Genomic DNA, 18,518 nt, shown 5'->3' with positions numbered 1-18,518 from the left:
TATAAAATGTTACATTTAAAGAAATTTACTTAATCGATATCCAGTTTATACCAAGCACATCATCCCTCAGTGATTCGTTATTTGAATGAATAAACCTTTGCATTTGCATCTGACTCAGAATTATTGCTTCATGTTTATCGAGAGTAAAGAATCTTTTTTTCCTTTCAGTGTAGCTTATTTAGGTTTAGATGGATACAAATTCACAAATAATCAGAGTAATTAAAAGTGTGAAGATTTAATTTGATTTTGTGTAAAAAAGTGGTGCAAAGTAGTAACATTTTATGAGCAGACTTTCTGAATGTGTTGACTGAGTAGTTTTGACCTTTCCTCAGAATTAGGAAACCAACTTTATTTTTAGGTTATGTTTGGCTGCAAAATTATCTTTCCTTACTATTTTTTGTCCTTTTGACCCTGGTTTGTGTTTACCTTCCCTGCCCACTCTTATAATACTTCCAGATCCAGAACATCCATGACAGCCCATATAGTGTGAGCTCAGCATGGACGGAGGATGAGCAGGCCTGCATGCTTCATCTGTGATTTAATTGATTCTGACAGCTGGACTGACTGGCTGCTACTCCAGATGTTCTTTAAGTGTCTGAGCAGCAAGTAACCATGCTTTCAAGGACTCCCGTATTTTCTGTTGCCCTGACTTGGCATTTAACTGTCCTTCTTCTTCAGGTTTTACTCACACAGCCTGTCCACGTTAATACCAAGCATGACATTTGCCTTTGTTCCCCATAGTCCTCAGCTCATTAAGTCCTCAACAGACCACTGCCAGCTCTCATTGGGTGCTTGTACATTGACACGGCTCGGTTTTCTGCACACATTTTTGAGCCCTTGGAGAGGTTTAGCACCAAAACTAGCAGCAGAACTTTCAAAACCTTTTAAACATTAATTATTGACTGATGCTCTTCATCCTACTCTTCTACTTCTGCTAGAGTGTGTACACATTAAATGTTGATGTTCTCCAGGGTACTATAATGTAACTGAAAGTGCAGAAAAAACTTCTTGTTGTGCAACTGATGCAAAATTTGTTTTCGTTTTTGTTTTAAAGGAAACATTTGCAGTATTGTTTTTCTTCACTTTAGTTTGAGATACCAGTTGCCCCAAAAATTTAAGCATTTGAAGATTTCGCCTCTGTTACAGCTCAAAAGTTTTATTTTTGGTATTGACACTTGGAAACATGAAAAACAAACTTTAAGTTTGAAGAAGAACTTTCTTCTTTGCTCCCATGATAATAAATGCAGTCATTAGAGGTCTTCATTACAGGCTGAAATGACTGAAGTTGTTTTTCCTGGGAGGACAGTCTCTTGTTGAACTTTTGATAAATTTTTCAATAGTGTCTTTATGAGACTGGCACGAGTGATCTAAACAGTGAGGTAGGAAGCTGGAAATCTACAACATGTTGGGAAGCACAGAGTATGGCTATAGTTAGGTCCATAGGTTTTTCAATTGATGCTTGTTTGTGAGTCTTTCAGCTTGAAAAGCTGCTCTGTTGGGTTGTTCAGGTGACTGACTTGGCTACTATCTCAGATGGTCTACTATCCATTTGCACTGTGAAATGCTGCCCAATCATTATTTTTTAGCTTTCAGATGAATCTGAACAGAGCAGTTAGGCCTTCCTGCTACTCCTGTCAACAGCCTGGCTCTGCAGGCAGCCATACATGCTCATGACATAACATTGTCTTCACTACGTCTGACAGATGATGTGATATGCTCCGTACTTTTCTGTTGCCATCATTCTCAAATTAATCTTGGTTTCATCTATTTGAGATTTCTTTTTCCAGAACTGTGCAGGCTCTTTTCACCAGCAAAGTCTAATCTGCTCTTCTTGTTCTTGAGTGGCCATGGAGTGTGCCCTAGTATATTTGGGCATGCAGACTGGTGCAGGGATTCAAAAACCAACCTTCTAATTAGTTGATGACTGAGCTACACTAACTTGGATTTGGGTGCTCCTAAGTTTTTGTTTTGTTTTTTGTTTTTTTAAATTTTGCTGATTGGTTTATTTGGGATTTTCAGCCCAATCATGCATTCTTTCACTGACATCAAAATCTCTTTGGACTTCGAGTATTTCAGTGAAAACGCAAGATCAACTCTTGGAATCAACGTGGAAAATCTTTTTTTCTGCTTAATTATTAAGCTTTTCATGTAACAACTTGTGAACAAGGCTTGTCTGGCCATAAAATAATTTATCAGTCAATTGCACAATTCCTTTGGAGCCTCTGAAAATGAGGAACTGTGTATAAAAATGGCTGCAGTTAAACAGTTGATGCAATGCTTTTGTTAAGCTTCTTGAATTCAAGCTGAAAGTCTGCACTTTATCTTTATCGTTTGGTTTAAAATCTTCTGTGAAGAGTAAAAATGACAAAACTTATGCAATTGCCCAAAAATGTATTGTCGATGAGTTTGTCAAATTCAAACAGTCATGTGATCTGTTGTTAGCCAAAAAACTATTTAAAAAAGAATAAATGACTGATTTTTAACATCTGCAATTCACTGAGCAGGACATCTGGTGATGAAAAGCATGTGACATCACAGAAAGCTCCAAAACAAGCACAGCACTGACCTTTTGGTGAGATTTTCTTTCTCTCAGCTGTTGTTGTTTACAAAATACTGAACTTTGAACCTGAGTTTTATGCAGTTTCAGATAATGTGCTGCTCACGTAACAAATCAACACCAGACAAAATGTTTTATTTATTTTTTGTTTTTACTTCAGCCGTGTTCACATTTATCAACACATCTGTCAAATAACTTATAAAACGAAAACCCTCGGAGTAAATAAAATGACCATGTGTGACTTTGAGCAGAGATTTTTGTAGAGATGAGATGAATCATTTGAACTATCCTTGACTCTATCTTAGAAACATAATATTAATTACAGGCATACTCTTTGAGGACCTGCTTGACTTCATCATCACACCTGATGCCAGTGTGAATGTTTCCTTGACAGCCGCTTTCTCAGATGGGATTTTACACTGAAGGTTTAAAGTAAACATCAAAAGACCTAATGAAAGCTATCAAGAAAACAAGGACAAAGATCATAACCACACAAACAAAAGCCTTGAAAACACTACGGACCTGTCTTTGTTGCTGGCCAGGTCAATGTCGATTTTACCTGTTTAAAGTACATAGACATGTGTGTCTCTTTTGCACAGTGCTTTTCTTTGTAAAGCTAGCAGAGACTGGATAGGTAAACTGCACAGCGATGCACCAAACAGTGCAGCACAGTGGAAACATCTCAGACTAACTGCTTGATGATATATTCATAACTTCCCTCTCTCACTTCAGTCGTTTCTCAAACCTCTCTATGGTATATAGACACTGAGCATGTTTATTTTATTCACGTGATGTTATATCCTCTGAAACAGTGTAAATAATGGAGGGAAACAACAAAGACGGGATTACTTTTGCACTAACAGATTTAACTTGGAGTTTATGTCATTCAGCTCTACAGTCTTCATTTGGTGTTTTAAGTTCAATAGTGTTTGTCAGTAGGAAAATGGCACAAACATACAACACACACGCACACTCAGAGCTTCTCTGGAGGAGCTCTTTGAAATATTTAAATGCTCGGAGTGTTTTTAATGCGAGATTGATAGAATAGGGTCAGTGTCAGCATTCCAGCTACGATAGCCGTGTCTCTTAGGGAAGTTCGCACCCAGCAAGTGATGACGATTAATTTCACCAGGAATGAGTTTACATCCAGGGAAACTGGGATTTTAAGCCCTTTCAGATTAAGCCGATATTGTTTTAAGTGTAACACGGTGGAGAGGACTTATGGATTGCAGGGAGGGAAACAGTTTACGAGTTTAAAATGGAAAGGAGAAAAGAGAAAGCTATTCTGAGGAAATTACCAATCTACAAATCCTTTTACATAACCCGGCCTTCCACGCCCGCCCCCAAACCCCTTTGGCCAAAAACTAGAAATCGTAATTTTAGTATTTTCATGTTCCCTTCCTGACATTAATCTTGCAGTGAATTTTAAGTGCTACCCAGCAGGTTCAGAAGAGCCCATTCAGTGTTTTGTTTTATTAGCATTTTTCTTAACAGCTAAAAATGCAAAGGTTAGTGGCATGAACTCCTTTTACAGTATATAGCATGCATAGTTTTAAGCTCCTTCTCTTAAGTATAAGGCTGCAGAGAACATTTTCATATACGTTAAATGTAATCAGTCTTAACTCTGGGTTAATCTGGATTTGTATCTTTGTGTGCTCCAGATAAGTCCTCAGGAAAAAACAAAACAACCTGCACTCAACTCATTTGGCTCTCAGAGTGTATTATATATGTTTTGGCGCCTTGATAGGTGGAGGCTTCATGACAACCGCCAGATTTATGCTTGTCTCTTCCTCCCACAGTTTTCAGAGTATAGAAGGGATGTGATGCCAGAAAAAGATTCATTAATAATGCAGCGAGAGGCTGGAGCCTCACCACTTTACATGACGAAAAGAAAAGCCCAGGTTAGGCCAGCACAGTCCTTTTACCCACTGGAGGATACAGTTTACCCAACCAGTGCACACAGCAGCAGATGAGTTACAGCGCATTTAGCTTATTGTGCATACAGCTGACACATTTGTCAACTGAATTTTGAAGCGAGAAGAAGGATCAAGGAAGAGAACACGTCACTGCAGCTCGAGAGATTTTTCTTCTCATCACCGTGGCTAAGTACTGCCCCCTGTTGGCTGAATGATGAAAGGTCGTTTAAAGTATTCTGAGCTGCTGCGTTTGAAGATGAGTATGGCCAAAGATGTGATGTGTATTTTAGGTGAAACATGACTGTTAAAATTCACATATCTATGGCCTTGGCATAGATTGTTCCCTGGCTTTTGCGCTGTGGCAGCTGGAATACGCTAGAATATCAGCTGCATGGGGACACAAATGTAAGGCTCAAGTCCTCCCAAACGTTTAGTCCCCCTGGGGACTGGGACTCTTGTTTTTTAAGATGTAATTTTTTCTAGAGCAAAGACCAACACTTGGCCTCAACAAACTGAAGGAGCTAAACCCTGACGTTAACCATTATTGATTAAATGCTATGAGTCACAGGTTTTAGTCTTGTTTTGAAGATAATAGTTTAGATTTTGTGTTGACATATTTTCCTCAGATTGGTCCTTTGTTATATTTTTGAATCTTTGGTTTTGTGTTCCCTTGTTTTCTTTTTGAGTTCATTAATGTTCTGTATATGTTACTCTAACCTCCCCTCTGTCGTTTTACATTATGTTTAGCACATATTCTTTGAGTTCTGTATCTTTAGGCGTTTTCTGTTTGGTTTCATCCTGAGCCTCTTTTCTTGCTTTGTTTATTTAGTTACACTTGCATTTTGAGCCTTTTAGTTGTTATATTTAATCCTAGTTTAGTATTAGTGAAGTGTGTGCTTTGTGCTTAGCTGCCTCGGGTCTGTGTTTAATGGTTGCTCTGTGAGTTACTTCTTATTTTACTTTGTTAAAATCATGTCTGATTTTGAATTTGACTTCATCCCATTGACTGTCTTTGTGTCCTCACCTGTCTCTCTTGACACAGCTGTGTCCAGTCCTCTGTGACGCCTCTGTTTATTTAAAGCCTCAGTCTTCTCTCTGTTCTCTGTTGTGTTGTTTGTGTAGCTTGCCTGCTTGTCTGCCTGCATTCCTCTGAGATTTCCTGGATAGATCCCTAGTGGTTCTAATTCCTTTTGTGGTCAGATTTGGATATGTTTGATCACCTTTGGGACCTTATTTTGTTTTGGGCTTTGCATCAGCCCCCCCAATGAGCCTTTGTTTACATGTCCTTTGTTCTGCAGTTTGGTTTCTCATCCACTTAATGATCCACACAGTTCACGAAACTGACATTTTGGCATTTATTTATGCTTTTCCTCCTGAGAAATGTCAGCATATCTTTTGTGAAAAGGGCTTGTGGTTAACTTGCTCTGCAGTGAACTAAGAAAAAACCTTAATAAACACCAGCCTAATACAAACTTGTCAGGGACCCTGGATCTGAGCGATCCAGGGTCTCTGAGCAGTTATGGACCTGTATTTTATTATATGTGTTTTTGATGTTGCTGTCCCTCGTTCTCCCTGCTTGCAGGTGTGTGTGTGTGTCTTGGTGTGTCTGGGAGCACCTGTTTACAGGCGCCTTCAGGCCTGGTAGGTGTGGCCCTGCCAGGTGGTTGGCCACACCTGAAGACCATCATACAGCTGATCAAGCCCCGTCGGAGGAGTTACTTTAGAGTGTGGTGGAGCTCCCTCCGATGCTGGATCATTGCGTGGCTTCAAGTTAGTCTCTTGACCAGTTACTAAGTTTAGTCTGCTGCATGGTGGTGTGTCTGATGGTGGCCTCTCTGTTATTTCTGACTACCTAGCTGATCTCCTCTGTCTGTATAGCCCTCAGAGAGCACTAAGATCATCGGGCCAACTGCTCTTAGTGCAACCTAGGTCTCGGCTGAAGACCAGAGGAGACCGTGCCTTTGCCGTTGCCGCACCGAGGTTATGGAATACTCTTCCTCTTCATATTCGCGCATCCGATTCAATTCAGTCTTTTAAATCACGTCTAAAAACGTATTTGTTTAACCTGGCATTTAAGGCTAATTAGGGTAATTTACATCTGGCTTTGCATTTAGATTATTTAATTATTTTATATTTTATTTTATTTATATCTGTAATTTATATTTTATATTGTGATTTTTATCTGTATCAGGATTTTACTGGAAAGCACTTTGGTGTACTTCGGTCTTTAAAATGTGCTATATAAATAAATTTTGATTGATTGATTGATTTCCCCAGGAGAAGCGTGGAGACGAGAGAGCAGAGAGCACGGGGTGCTCAGACACTGAGAAGCGGAGACGGGAACACTAGCACTGGGAAGAGGACATGTCAAAGGAGTCGGGAACGCACTGAGGATTTATTGTGTTTTCCATTTTCACTGTAAATAAACGCGCTGTTTGCATTCAGAGCTCCACGCCTGGGTCCTCCTTCCTTACATCCCCACGGTTGGCCAGCGTCAATCGTGACAAAACTACTAATGGTTACCAGTTGAACAATAATGGAAGAGAGGGCCGGCAAGACATTGTGGTCATTTCCTCTTTTCAAGCCCCTTTAAAACACAGCTGTCTCTTTATTTTATTGTCAGGTATGGGTTACCATTTTATATCCCAGTATTATAGCTCCATGACGTGACTGACTTTCTAGCAGTGAAATCCATCTTTTAGAGTGTTAAATAAAAGATGATTATCTGTAATTTCTTGGTTTTACATCCTGAAGATTAACAGTGAGGTCTGTTGAATTTATTCAGGCTGTGTGCATGCTGGTGAGGCTTGGGGAACACTGACATCAATTACATTGCATTAATTGAATCACTCTTTTTAAATAAAGGTGAGGTAGACTACTTAACAATAGTAGGGCTATGTCAGTTATTGAGCATTTTCACATTTTCAGAAGGATTTTCTTTATATGCATGAATAACACAGATAATTTCACAGTGTATGAGTATTAGTAAAGAATAACATTTAAGTACTGCAGGGTAATATAACACTTACAAAGACTTAACTGCCACGGTCTTGATTGTGGATCTGGTTGTGTTCCTGTTTGCCACCCTTGTGTGCTCCCTGGATGCCATTTATTTATCAGCCTTTTTGATTGCCTTTTTTTTGGATACATCTTGGACCTGCAATAAAGTGTAGTGATGGAGTGGCTATCATTGTTGCATGGCAGCAGCAGTGGTATCAGACCCGCTGGTCATCTGGGGTTTGCATGTTCTCCTTGCACCTTTTTGGGTTTCCATACGATCTAAAGACCTTGTGAAAGTCAGTGTGAATGGCTATCTTTCTTTATGGTAGACTGAGTGAAAAAAAAGAGTGAGACTGATTCACCATATTGTTGATTTTTACTTACTTTTTCTTGTCCTTTTTTAAAAAAACAACCCAGTGCTTAGGAGTTTTGTTTTGAGTGAAGAACAAACGATCGACACAGTGGGTCAGAGCTCATGTAACCTCCTGAACAGGATATTCGCTTTCCCCTTAGGTGATTGACTAACAACCTCTATTTGAACTGATGTTTTTTCCCAATCTAAATTTCTCTATTGCAGTTTTCAACAACAAACATTTATATTGCTGAAACGCACTGGACCTTTCAAAACATTTCTGACAACCTTCATGAGAGTTCATTTGAAACAGAGCTGGATGTTGTAAAATGTCTCACAACAAAGACTTTTGTTTTGTCTCTCCACAGTTATCTGGCTCATTCCATAGAAACAGCATTTTTAAAAACTAACTTGAGGTGCAAAGAACCCAAAGCAGCAGTCTTTACTCGTGGGAATTACCAAAAAAAACAAACTATTCTTATCTCTGCTTAAACGAGGGAGGGGATTTCATGTCTCTTCTCATCAAGACTGCAGCATCAACCTCTATTTTTACATCAGTTTAATGGTCCTGTCAGCCTCCAGCTGGAACAAAATAGGTTCTAAAAGAATCCACATGACATCTGTCTTTACTCTCGCACACTGGGTATCCGTCACTTTCACAACTGATTTTGAGAGATTTCTAAACACATTAAACCTGCCGTCTTGCTACCTTTCAGATGCTTTCACCTCAAAGAATCTAGGTTTCCTCTGGCACTGGCTCATTCTGGCTGCTTCTCAGTGCAGACTTAAATTGTGATTGGTCACTGCCTGAGGGAATTGGGCAATCAATGTCACTTTCTATTTTAAAATAACTTCTCATAACAGGCTTCTGACTTTTTTTAAGTCGTTATTTAATCACGCACTGCCTGCTGCTCTTCAATGATTACTTTCAAGATTTGAGTGGATATTTATTCCAGTATATATTCCAACAATTCACATGATGTAAAAGGATATTTCACAATATCTATTTCATTATATACTGTTTTTATATTGTTGCTTTTATGATGTAATTACTGTGTGTTATGTATTTACCCGATGCTTATTTGCTTCTTAGATCGTTATTAGTGGGAGCACTTTAAATGATCGATAGCAGGAGTATTAACATTTGGTGGTGTGATGTGTAGTAATTGCGATGCTTTTATAGAGGCCCCGGTGAAAAATAAAAATGGAAACTACATTTCACTGAGATAGTCTGCTGAAGAGATCCAGTAGCTGCTCTTGTACCAACAAAACCGGCCTGTTCTCTCTTGATGATACCTTCCCTCTCTTTCGCCCTCATTTTAATCTCTAAACATATTCATGGTACTGTACTGTAAATAAATCGCTTCACTTTGAGTACTCAGACTAATCAGAATCAGATTTTGACAAAAAGCCAAAACCTACAAAGAGGTTTTTTGTTTTTGTTTATTTGCTTTAGGTATGCTTTAGGAAAAGCACAGTCCTGCTGCAGTATCTTCAGATCACCAATAAGCAGTTAAAACCCAGGTTGTAGTTCAGTATATTGCAAACATATTTCAGTGACATGCACAACCCTAATTCCGTCCTTACTTAAAAATTCATCTGTAGTACAGATTTGTCACCAAAAGAGGTCAGCAAGATACTTTTTATATCAGCACACATGACCTAAATATCAGCAGTTGCTTAGAAAATAAAATGTAATTAAAGAATCCAGCAATTATTAAAATCTGCAAAATGCACAGGAGCTGTGATGCTTTCTCTCATTTCAACACAGGCAGCTGCAGGTATAGTTTTAACTCAATCAGTTGTTAAACTGATCAAAATTAATATTGAAGGGAAATATACTTGTCTGTGGAGGTCACTGAACTAATATTACTTAGGATTATTACTCAAGATCCCCTGACACTCTGGGCTTACTGAGCCCCAATAATTACTGAGACCCATATGTTGTTATTAATGAATACAAAGCAATTCAAAGGAACTGTAATTAATATACTCATCAGACCTCAGTGTAAGCAACACAGCTACACTGGAGCTACATTAAAATGAGAGTAACCAGAGTAACCAACTGCATATCTGTGCCAATTCGACTCCCTCATTACGGTAGAAATAAACAACTACAGCATGTAAACTAATATTTTTAGGATGATTTCGGCTTAAGGGTGCCATCAACTTTGAAGTTTTTCAGTAATGCACTGGATATCTAAATAAGCTGTGATGATCCCAAATGGAAGGAGAAAATTAAACCTCCAGTCTTTCATTTGCTTTTTCATTTTCAGCTCAAAGCCCAGAAATCAAAGGTAGACAACACAAGACTAATTTGTTTCATTTTTTTTATGTTTACGAACACAATTTCCCTCAATTTTATGTGTCTCATGTTGAAGGTTTTATGTTTAACCTTAATTTCAGCATTCAAATTCACCTGATTAAGTTCAGAGAAATAATTGTCATGATGAAAACACTGCCCCAGATATTTGCATCTGTTTCATGTTCCTAATGCAGCTTTATTTTGAAAAGATGTTTTTGCCATGACACGCCAATCCTAAAAAACAGGAATTGTTCTTATAATCAGTGCAACACAAGTAAAGTAAACAAAATATTTACCTGATATTTTTTACACAGCTTATTGCAGCGCTTGAATAAATATAGCATCTGACTATGTCTCCGACTCCTCCTTGGGGAAGGCACCTCCTGTCAGCCCTCCCCTCTGCTGGAGGAGTCGCTCTGGTTTTCCTATCTACATCAGTGACATTTCAACCTGGTGACTAAAGCTGTCTGCACTGTGCGGAGTTGGGCTCTGTGATTTTTAAATGTGTATGGTTATATTTGCTCCGGTAAGTTTCTTTGCTTGGTGGTTTATTTTCTGTATTTATCTCTTCGGGTTGGTGAAAATGATGACGTCTGCTTCTATTCACATTTAAAATGTAATTGTATCAATAACAGCAGTTTAATTAGGGATCATTTTTAGTTTGTGTTTGATGTTAAAAGTAATAAATGGACTCAAAGTTGCCGATGCAGAGTAAAGCTCTTGTTCTTTGTGTCAGTGAAGTGGAAGAAATAGGAAGCTGTCTGCCTCACAGTCAGTTGGGTCTCACAGTAAGTTAGACCTCTGAGTTTGGTATTAGCATTGACAAATTGAATCTCACTGTACTGCTGTGGCCTCCTTCCAGGGCACAGTCAGGAGCTCTGTTTGTTGTCTTCCAACCTTTAAATTATTCAGGTTTTGTTTTCAAACCAATTATAAATCTTAATAATCTGTCATATAATTTATTGATGTGTATACATTATGCAGGAAGCTGCACTCACACGCTGATTGGAGTCAACTACTTTTGGAGAGTCTGAATAAATGATCAACTAATGGTTACTGGTTTATGATTTTTCTTTCAAAGATTTTTGCCATCTGTGCTTTTGCAACATGTGGAGGATACTATGGTCATCTCCAGGTTAAGGTGGACTGTGCAGACAGGAGGCAGAATAACCACAGCATCAACATTGATTTCGGGTATCCTTTCAGGTAAACGAATTGCTTATGTTTCCTTTTTGATCCCTTTTGGTTGTTTGCTTCTAAGTAAGATTCCTTTAATCTTTCACAGCTAACTTTAAATAAATCTCTTTACATTTTATTATTTTAAGAGCTGAAATGTGAATAGTCTCCTAAAAAAGCATGTCCACAGTAATCATCTTAAATAGGCCCAGAAAGTATTTTAAAATTGTACAGGCCTGCTCCATTGACATGACAGCTCTAAAACAGAGGAGCTGCTTTTTCTTTGTCCAACTTAGGATGAGAGAGCTTGACAGCTGAGCAGGAGTCTGACCCATTTATTGTCCCAGAGTCTAAAATACTTCCCCGCATCATTAGATTCATCCGTACCTGGACTCCTATGAGAAAAATCTTAGCTTCAGGTGCTTTTGTTTTTAACTTCTGTTCCAGTGTTTCTATTTTACCACTCGCTCTCATCTTACAACATGTACGTGTAGGTGATTTGAATGCTTAGCGACCCAATGATATTATGATGAGCCACAAATTAGTATCTTTGTCATAGTGTGTGTGGTAGCGGATCCCAAATTTGAACCCAAAAATCACTGTGAGGAGTAAAATCTAAATCATGCCTTTAATAAATAAATGAGGGAGCAGTTCAAATGAAAACTGAGATCAAAAAGATAACAAAATCCAAGGACTCCAGGAAAATGGACACTAACCTAACTAGGAACATCAGCAGGAGGAATAACAAATGCACAGAGCAAGGATAACAGGAAAAGTGAAGCTGCTTCTGCACACAAGGCTACTCAAGGGAAGTGAACGCAGCTGGGGAACAACACAGGTGCTCACAGTCTGCTGCAAACAATCTGGAAAATAAGATGAGGAGAAGTAAAACTGAATACAACTATAAAAATAAAGCAGGAAGTGAAGCATGATAACTAAACAGGGGAAACCCAGACATGGCTGAACTAACGCAGGGAAACTGACATGAGAAGATAGACAGGAACTAAGGAAATTGAAATCATGAAGCAAATAACAAGGCAACCTAAGAATCAACAGAAAATATTAAAATGAACAATACTAGAAAGTCCACAACTCGAAAACACTGCATCAATGACCTGGGGCCATGTCAGCCTTTCTTTGTGAACCATTACATAAACATTACTCGGCTGTCTTCCAGGATGACAAAAAAAAATTGTTCTTATTGCTTTGTTGAATCTGGCAGGTCCTTTTTATTCACAGCAATTACATATTTTCAGATCTGTGGTGGGAATATAGAATATAATTACCCACTGATTAAATGAAATTGCTGTGTTATACAGAGAATCCAGCCAAAAGTGGATGTTGAAGAGTTTAATTTTATACCAGTAAAGTGCAAAGAGCAATGCATGAACATTGGGGGTTTTTATTGTCTAAAAAAAGCCTGGTTTAGGTGAGTGGCTTCCACAGGGAGGTCACACTTTTCACATCATTTCATTTGAGCCATGAGTGGTGTGCCTGTTAATCATAATTACTAGTCTTGTGTGTGTGTGTGTGTGTGTGTGTGTGTGTGTGTGTGTGTGTGTGCAGGTATTAGTCAACCTTCGCAGTGTAATTGTGGAAAATAAATGTTGACAGTTGTGCAAAAGTTGCCATCATGGCAAATAGGTTCTGTTGGCTTTGTCTGTAGAGTTTGGATGCTCCTCCTGTGCCTGCATGGACTTTCTCCAAAGAGTTTGCTGCTACATTGACTGTAGATGTGAATATGAGTGTGAATGATTTTCTGTCTCCATGAGTTCAGCCTGTGATAGACCAGTCCAGGCCTGTATCCTGCCTCTTGCCCATGCACAGCTGGCTTACTGTCCTGAACCGGAAAAGGGGTTGAGACGATATGAAAAATATGAACATTTACAACTGCTTTGCTATTTCATTCAAATGAATAAAATGTTCATTTGGCAAATATGTCTACACTGCTTTTCTATGCATATATTTTAACTCGCTTAGCATGTGAACAGTGTAAAAGTGGGAGTTGTGTTGAAAAAATTGCTTCTGTTTTTCATGCTCTTATTTGTGATGGGTTTTTTTTTTAATCATTAATTTATAACAAACTGATCAAAAGCCAAACCCTGGTGAAAAACAACCAGCCACATGAACCGACCCACTCAAACCTCTCATGCCCTGTACAACTGCATTAGAATAGATGCTGAGAGAAGTCAAACATACATTGTTAAGAATACTGGGCAGCGGTGGATCAGGAGGTGGAGCAGGTCATTTGCTTGAGAAGGTCAGCAGTTCCTCTAATCTGCATGTTGAAGTATCCTTTGGCAAGATAGTGAATGCGGATGGATCTGTGTGAATATTAAGTTAAAAGCACTTAGTAAGGTAAAACTGGTGCTTGTGTAGGTGAATGAAGCTTGTAGTAAGAAAGTGCTCGAGTAGAAAAAGTGCTATATGAGTACCAGTCCATTTACCATGTACTCCTTATGCTTTAGTATTTTATAATGAAGACCTAATTAATATTGGGTCTACTTAGTAGAATTTTTTTTCTTCAGTGCTTTTTAGGCCATATTGTACTTTTTGAGCATGCATAAATACGCAACACCTTGCATCACACTTTTCTCTCTGAGGAGAAGACAGAAAACAGCATCAACTATGAAGCACAGCGTCTGCGGTTTTTCAAGTTTTATCAACCATTATAAACCAGTATAAACCAGTATAAAATGCTAACTGAAAAAAGTGACTAATCCTCACTGAGTGGAGGATTAATGAAGATTTAAACTTGATCCTGTCAGGGTAACAGTTGCTCAGTTTGCTGTTATCAGACTGGTCAGTGCTTCATATTTCGGAAGCAGTTTCACTGTCCTTTCGTCATATTGGAGAGAGATCTTGCAGACGTCCTTGGCTTTTTTTTCTTTTTGCAGCTACTTTATAAATATTGTATTGCATTGCTTCTTATATGAGCAACACCAAATTCACAAGAGTCTCGTGAGAAACAAACAAAAACAACAGCTAAGAAAGAGAAAACTGAGCTTTATTTTTTATTAAAGCACCACTAGATTTCTAAGCTGTCCTTCACAAACTTTCCTTTTTGTTTTTTCCCAAACACTGGTGAACAAGTTTCAGACAGACTTTGAAAACTGATTGTATATAAAGAGTTATTTAACCAATCAGTTTTGCAGCAACAAATTTCCCCCGCTTCTCCACGTAAACCTGCTCTTTCTGTTTTGTAGATTACAGCAAGTGCATTTTAAAGCTCCTTTGTGCAAAGAGAACAGAGATGAGATTATTTTCCTGGAAGGTGACTTCTCCTCAGCTGCCCAATACTTCATGACTGTGGGTGTCTTTGCTTTCCTGTACTCGCTGTTGGCAACGATTGTCTATGTCTTCTACCAGAACAAGTACTTGAAGAACAACAGAGGTCCACTTGTGGTCAGTGAGTTTTCATGTTCAGATTTTTCAGTGTTCCAGCTTCATATTACCGTCTGATAGAGTCTTGTTTATGTATTATATAAAATGCAATTCAGACGTGACCAATATAGCTAAAAGAATAGTTGCAGTATTTTGTGACTCCACTCTGGAGCCTTCCTGCACATCCATATACATGAAGTGTATAAAGTGGGGAGCAGCATCAAGACCTGCTTATTAAGTCAGACAGGGCATAAAAGTGGAGCTAGGGTGGAGACTGGTTGTCAAGTAGCTTGCAGATTTGCACTAACTTGAAATAGCATGCTCTGTATGAGATACCCAACTGTGTAGTGGAGTCATTGGCTGATATGAGGTGGCATTAATATAAGCATATCTGCTGGTATTAGGCCTGAGGCTGACATTCATGATCTAACTTTACTTTTTTTTTTTTTTAAGTCGTTGCTCAATTTGGTTTTTGACTTTTTCTCCTTTCTCCTGTGTCTCAGGACTTTGTTGTTACGATCATCTTCTCCTTCATGTGGTTGGTCAGCAGTTGTTGTTGGGCCAAAACTCTTTCTGATATAAAGACAGTCACCAACCCAACACAGGTGCTTCTTCTCATCACTTCCTGCAGAGCTCAGGAAAACAAATGCACAGCTACAGAGGAGCCTCTCTGGTCACGTCTTAACACATCTGTGGTATGTCTATAATTAAAGAATGACGCACGTTCTGAAGCACTGCTATTGAAAGCGATTTTATATTAGTGTGTTTTTTCTTTTCCTCCAGGTCTTTGGCTTTGTTAATGTTGTCCTTTGGTCTGGGAATATTTGGTTTGTCTTCAAAGAGACGGGCTGGTACAAGACTGGACAGAGATATCCGACCAGGAGTGCGTCTGGGAAACGCTCCGGTTCAATGCGACAGCGGCTCTACAGCGAGAGCAGCTTCGACCAGCCAGAGGAGAACTTTGCTCCCTCTCGACAAAACAGTTTCAATCTGTCAAAGGGAGACTTTGATCACCAGTTGCAGAGGCAAGCTAGCATCAACCAGACACAGGTAAGCTTCAGCTTACCACAGACATATCTTGGTAAACCGGTAATTTATGACAGAGAAGATAAAGTGGCTTCTCAAGGTCCAATGATATTTGTCAATGAGATGTGACTTAGAGTTTGACCGTGCACATGCACGTAGAGAACTGAATGAAAATTTGCTACTGCTGTTTTGAGTTTGTGAAAATGACATCATTGCTGACTAAATGTAATGCTGAAGGGTTTGGATCACAACGTAGTTTATCCTCTACATAAACTTATACGCTCATGATTGCTCAAGAATACTGTTTCTGAGATCTCTGGGTCCTTTTGCATGTTTTACTGTGCATTTTCTATTTTCCTTTTATTTTCTGTGGACAATTTTTTTTTTTTTGGGGGGGGGAGACTAAGTTTCATCTAAATCTAATCTAAACTCTACATTTCCAGAAAACAATTAAAATATCCTTTCACAGTTACACTGAGATAGGATCTGGTTGCTTTAGCGTTATCATTCTGGGGCTTTGTGTTCTTTATAAAGAAATGATTTTACTTTACAAACTTTATAAGTGCTTGATCTTACCTTTAAATGAAAAAACACATCACACTACAGTGCTCTCTAATATGTAATATGGAAATATGTTGTATCAGTGGACAAATACATGTAACCAGTGTGTGAGCATTCTCCCATGAATATTTATTTGTTTGACTGTTCTGCATAATTGATTCTGTTTGTTATTAGCACTGCAGTGTCTCCATTTGAACATTTATGAGTATTAATAGATATGTGCTTCTGTAAATGCATGCATAGTCACCTTTTGACGTAGTTATATCAAAGCTGAATGTTTCCTTTATATATCCCTTCCAATATATCAGTATAATTTTCATGTTGAAATCATACTGTTAACATGAAACAGGCGTAAGTATATTTTACCTGCTTGTGCTTGTATGTGCTCATGGGATTTTCAGCCTATTTCATGTTTCACTGCATATTCTTCAGTTATATGGTTGATTTTTTAGGTAGTCACAGTTTAATCAGGGTGTATTCTGTGGTTACTTTCTTCAGTAAAAGATGTCAATCTCTATGTTTTCATTAAAAAAAGAAACAAAACAAAGGACATTGAAAGTGAGGAAATACTAAAAAAAAACTAATGGAGATATTTCCAAAGGAAATAATTAGTGAACGCTGTTATGAGAACACCAAAGTAAAGCGTTTCTCACACTGTGTATCAGGATTATCTCAAGTGCAAAGCCCAAAGGGATAATCCCTCAGGGTATCTGTTTCATCCTATTTGAGACAATTAACAAAATGCTAACTAATACTTAAAACCGCTTAACCTGTTTGACTACACAGGTTTGGTCCTTGTAAACAAGTCGCTGCAAAGACAGAGTGATATACATGCATGATGGTACAAGCATGATCAGCCAGTGCATTTCAGTTTAAATAAAATCATGAAGTTGAACACGACTGTACAAACTGTGCAAACAACTGTGCACCTGTGGTTGTAGCGGGAAACCCAAACAGTTTTCATAAGACACCACAGAAATTATTTTAACTTGTGAACTTTACACATAACTTTACAGCCTGTTATTGTGTTAAATTTATATACTACTACTACTTCTACCACTACAATTATTATTATAATCATTATCATCACAATCACTATCGTATGAACAGTATTTACAAATATCCTTAAATTAAAAGATTTACTCAAATAGCACTATGACAGCACAGCAGTTACAGTGCTGATAATAGAAAGTGTTTGACCCCTCCCTGATGTCTTAGTTTTTTTTTTTTTTATCTATTTGACACACTTACATGTTTCAGATCATCAAAATATAAATTTACATTAGTAGTTGCCACTCTCTCCTTGTTAAATCATAATTTAACTGTGATTAACTTCCTTTTTAAAAGGCGGCGAGAGTCATTATCCACAAATGAAAAAAAAAGACATCAGGAAAACTACCACAAGAGTGAACCTTCCTCGGAGTCATTTTCCTACCAAAATAATTCCAACAGCGCCTCCGTGACTTATCCAGGAAGTCATAAAAGAATTGCTCAAAAAAACAAAATTAACCTTTTGAAAGTACCCAGTCAAAACCCAGACTTAAATTCAATTGAATTACTTTAGCAGCACGGTGGCATGGTGGTTCGTACTCTCTCACAGCAAGGAAGTCCTGAGTTCAGCTCCACTATCTGGCTGGGGTCCTTCTGTGTGGAGTTTAAATGTTCACTTGGCTTCCACCCACAGTCCAAAGACATGCAGTTAGTGGAGTTAAGGGTGATTCTAAGTTTCTTGTAGGTGTAAGTGTCAATGGTTGTCAGTCTCTCTATGTTGGCCCTGCAACAGATTGGTGACCTCATGAATAAGAAGAGGAGAGTGGATGGATACTTTAGCATGACCATTAAACAGGGTCTTCATGCTTGTGCTTCCTGCAGTTTAAACGTCCTGCAGTATGACTGAAATAAAACAATTCTGCAGTGAAAAGTGGGCCAAAGCTCCTCCACAGGGATGTTATACTGCAGACTCATTGCTATATTTTATCTTATTTTATATTATCTCAAGCACTTGATTGCAGTTCTTGCTGTCAAGGATGGTGCAGCCATTTGTTAGTTTTAAGCAGTTATATTTAGGTTTACTTTTTCACACAGGGCTAGGTCGATTTGGACATTTACATTAAATCTTAATTTAAAAACTGCATTTTCTTTTCACTCAAATTATATTTTTCTAAGATTACAATTTGTTTGATGATCTGAAACATTCAAGTGTGAGAAATGTAGAATTTTTTGAATTTTTTATTTTATTTG

At 38.2% G+C, this 18,518-nt stretch overlaps 1 protein-coding gene and 1 long non-coding RNA gene across 2 annotated transcripts; both read left to right on the top strand.

Moving 5' to 3' along the window:
• The first annotated feature begins 5,787 nt into the window (after positions 1-5,787).
• Positions 5,788-6,897, top strand: LOC309706294. The gene is made up of 3 exons (XR_014276711.1): positions 5,788-6,243; positions 6,352-6,453; positions 6,751-6,897. It is a non-coding gene; the product is annotated as an uncharacterized lncRNA (long non-coding RNA).
• A 3,682-nt stretch (positions 6,898-10,579) lies between these two features.
• On the top strand, positions 10,580-17,709 carry synprb (synaptoporin b). Its single transcript, XM_082535017.1, has 5 exons — positions 10,580-10,656; positions 11,212-11,336; positions 14,513-14,711; positions 15,194-15,385; positions 15,474-17,709. Exons 1-5 carry the CDS (start codon positions 10,633-10,635, stop codon positions 15,843-15,845), a joined length of 912 nt encoding a protein of 303 aa, XP_082391143.1. The 5' UTR covers positions 10,580-10,632; the 3' UTR covers positions 15,846-17,709.
• The last annotated feature ends 809 nt before the right edge of the window (positions 17,710-18,518 follow it).

This window comes from Aulonocara stuartgranti, assembly GCF_965226115.1.
Source record: "Aulonocara stuartgranti genome assembly, chromosome: 5".
Taxonomy (NCBI): domain Eukaryota; kingdom Metazoa; phylum Chordata; class Actinopteri; order Cichliformes; family Cichlidae; genus Aulonocara; species Aulonocara stuartgranti.
Note: the sequence above shows the minus strand (reverse complement) of the source record. Positions and strands in the feature narration are given on the sequence as shown.

Excerpts from the sequence above, each read along its gene's own strand:
- synprb (XM_082535017.1), top strand. The coding sequence starts at position 10,633 with ATGTGTATGGTTATATTTGCTCCG. Across the intron at positions 10,657-11,211 it reads GTATGGTTATATTTGCTCCG|ATTTTTGCCATCTGTGCTTT; the intron begins GTAAGTTTCTTT and ends TTTCTTTCAAAG. Across the intron at positions 14,712-15,193 it reads ACAACAGAGGTCCACTTGTG|GACTTTGTTGTTACGATCAT; the intron begins GTCAGTGAGTTT and ends CCTGTGTCTCAG.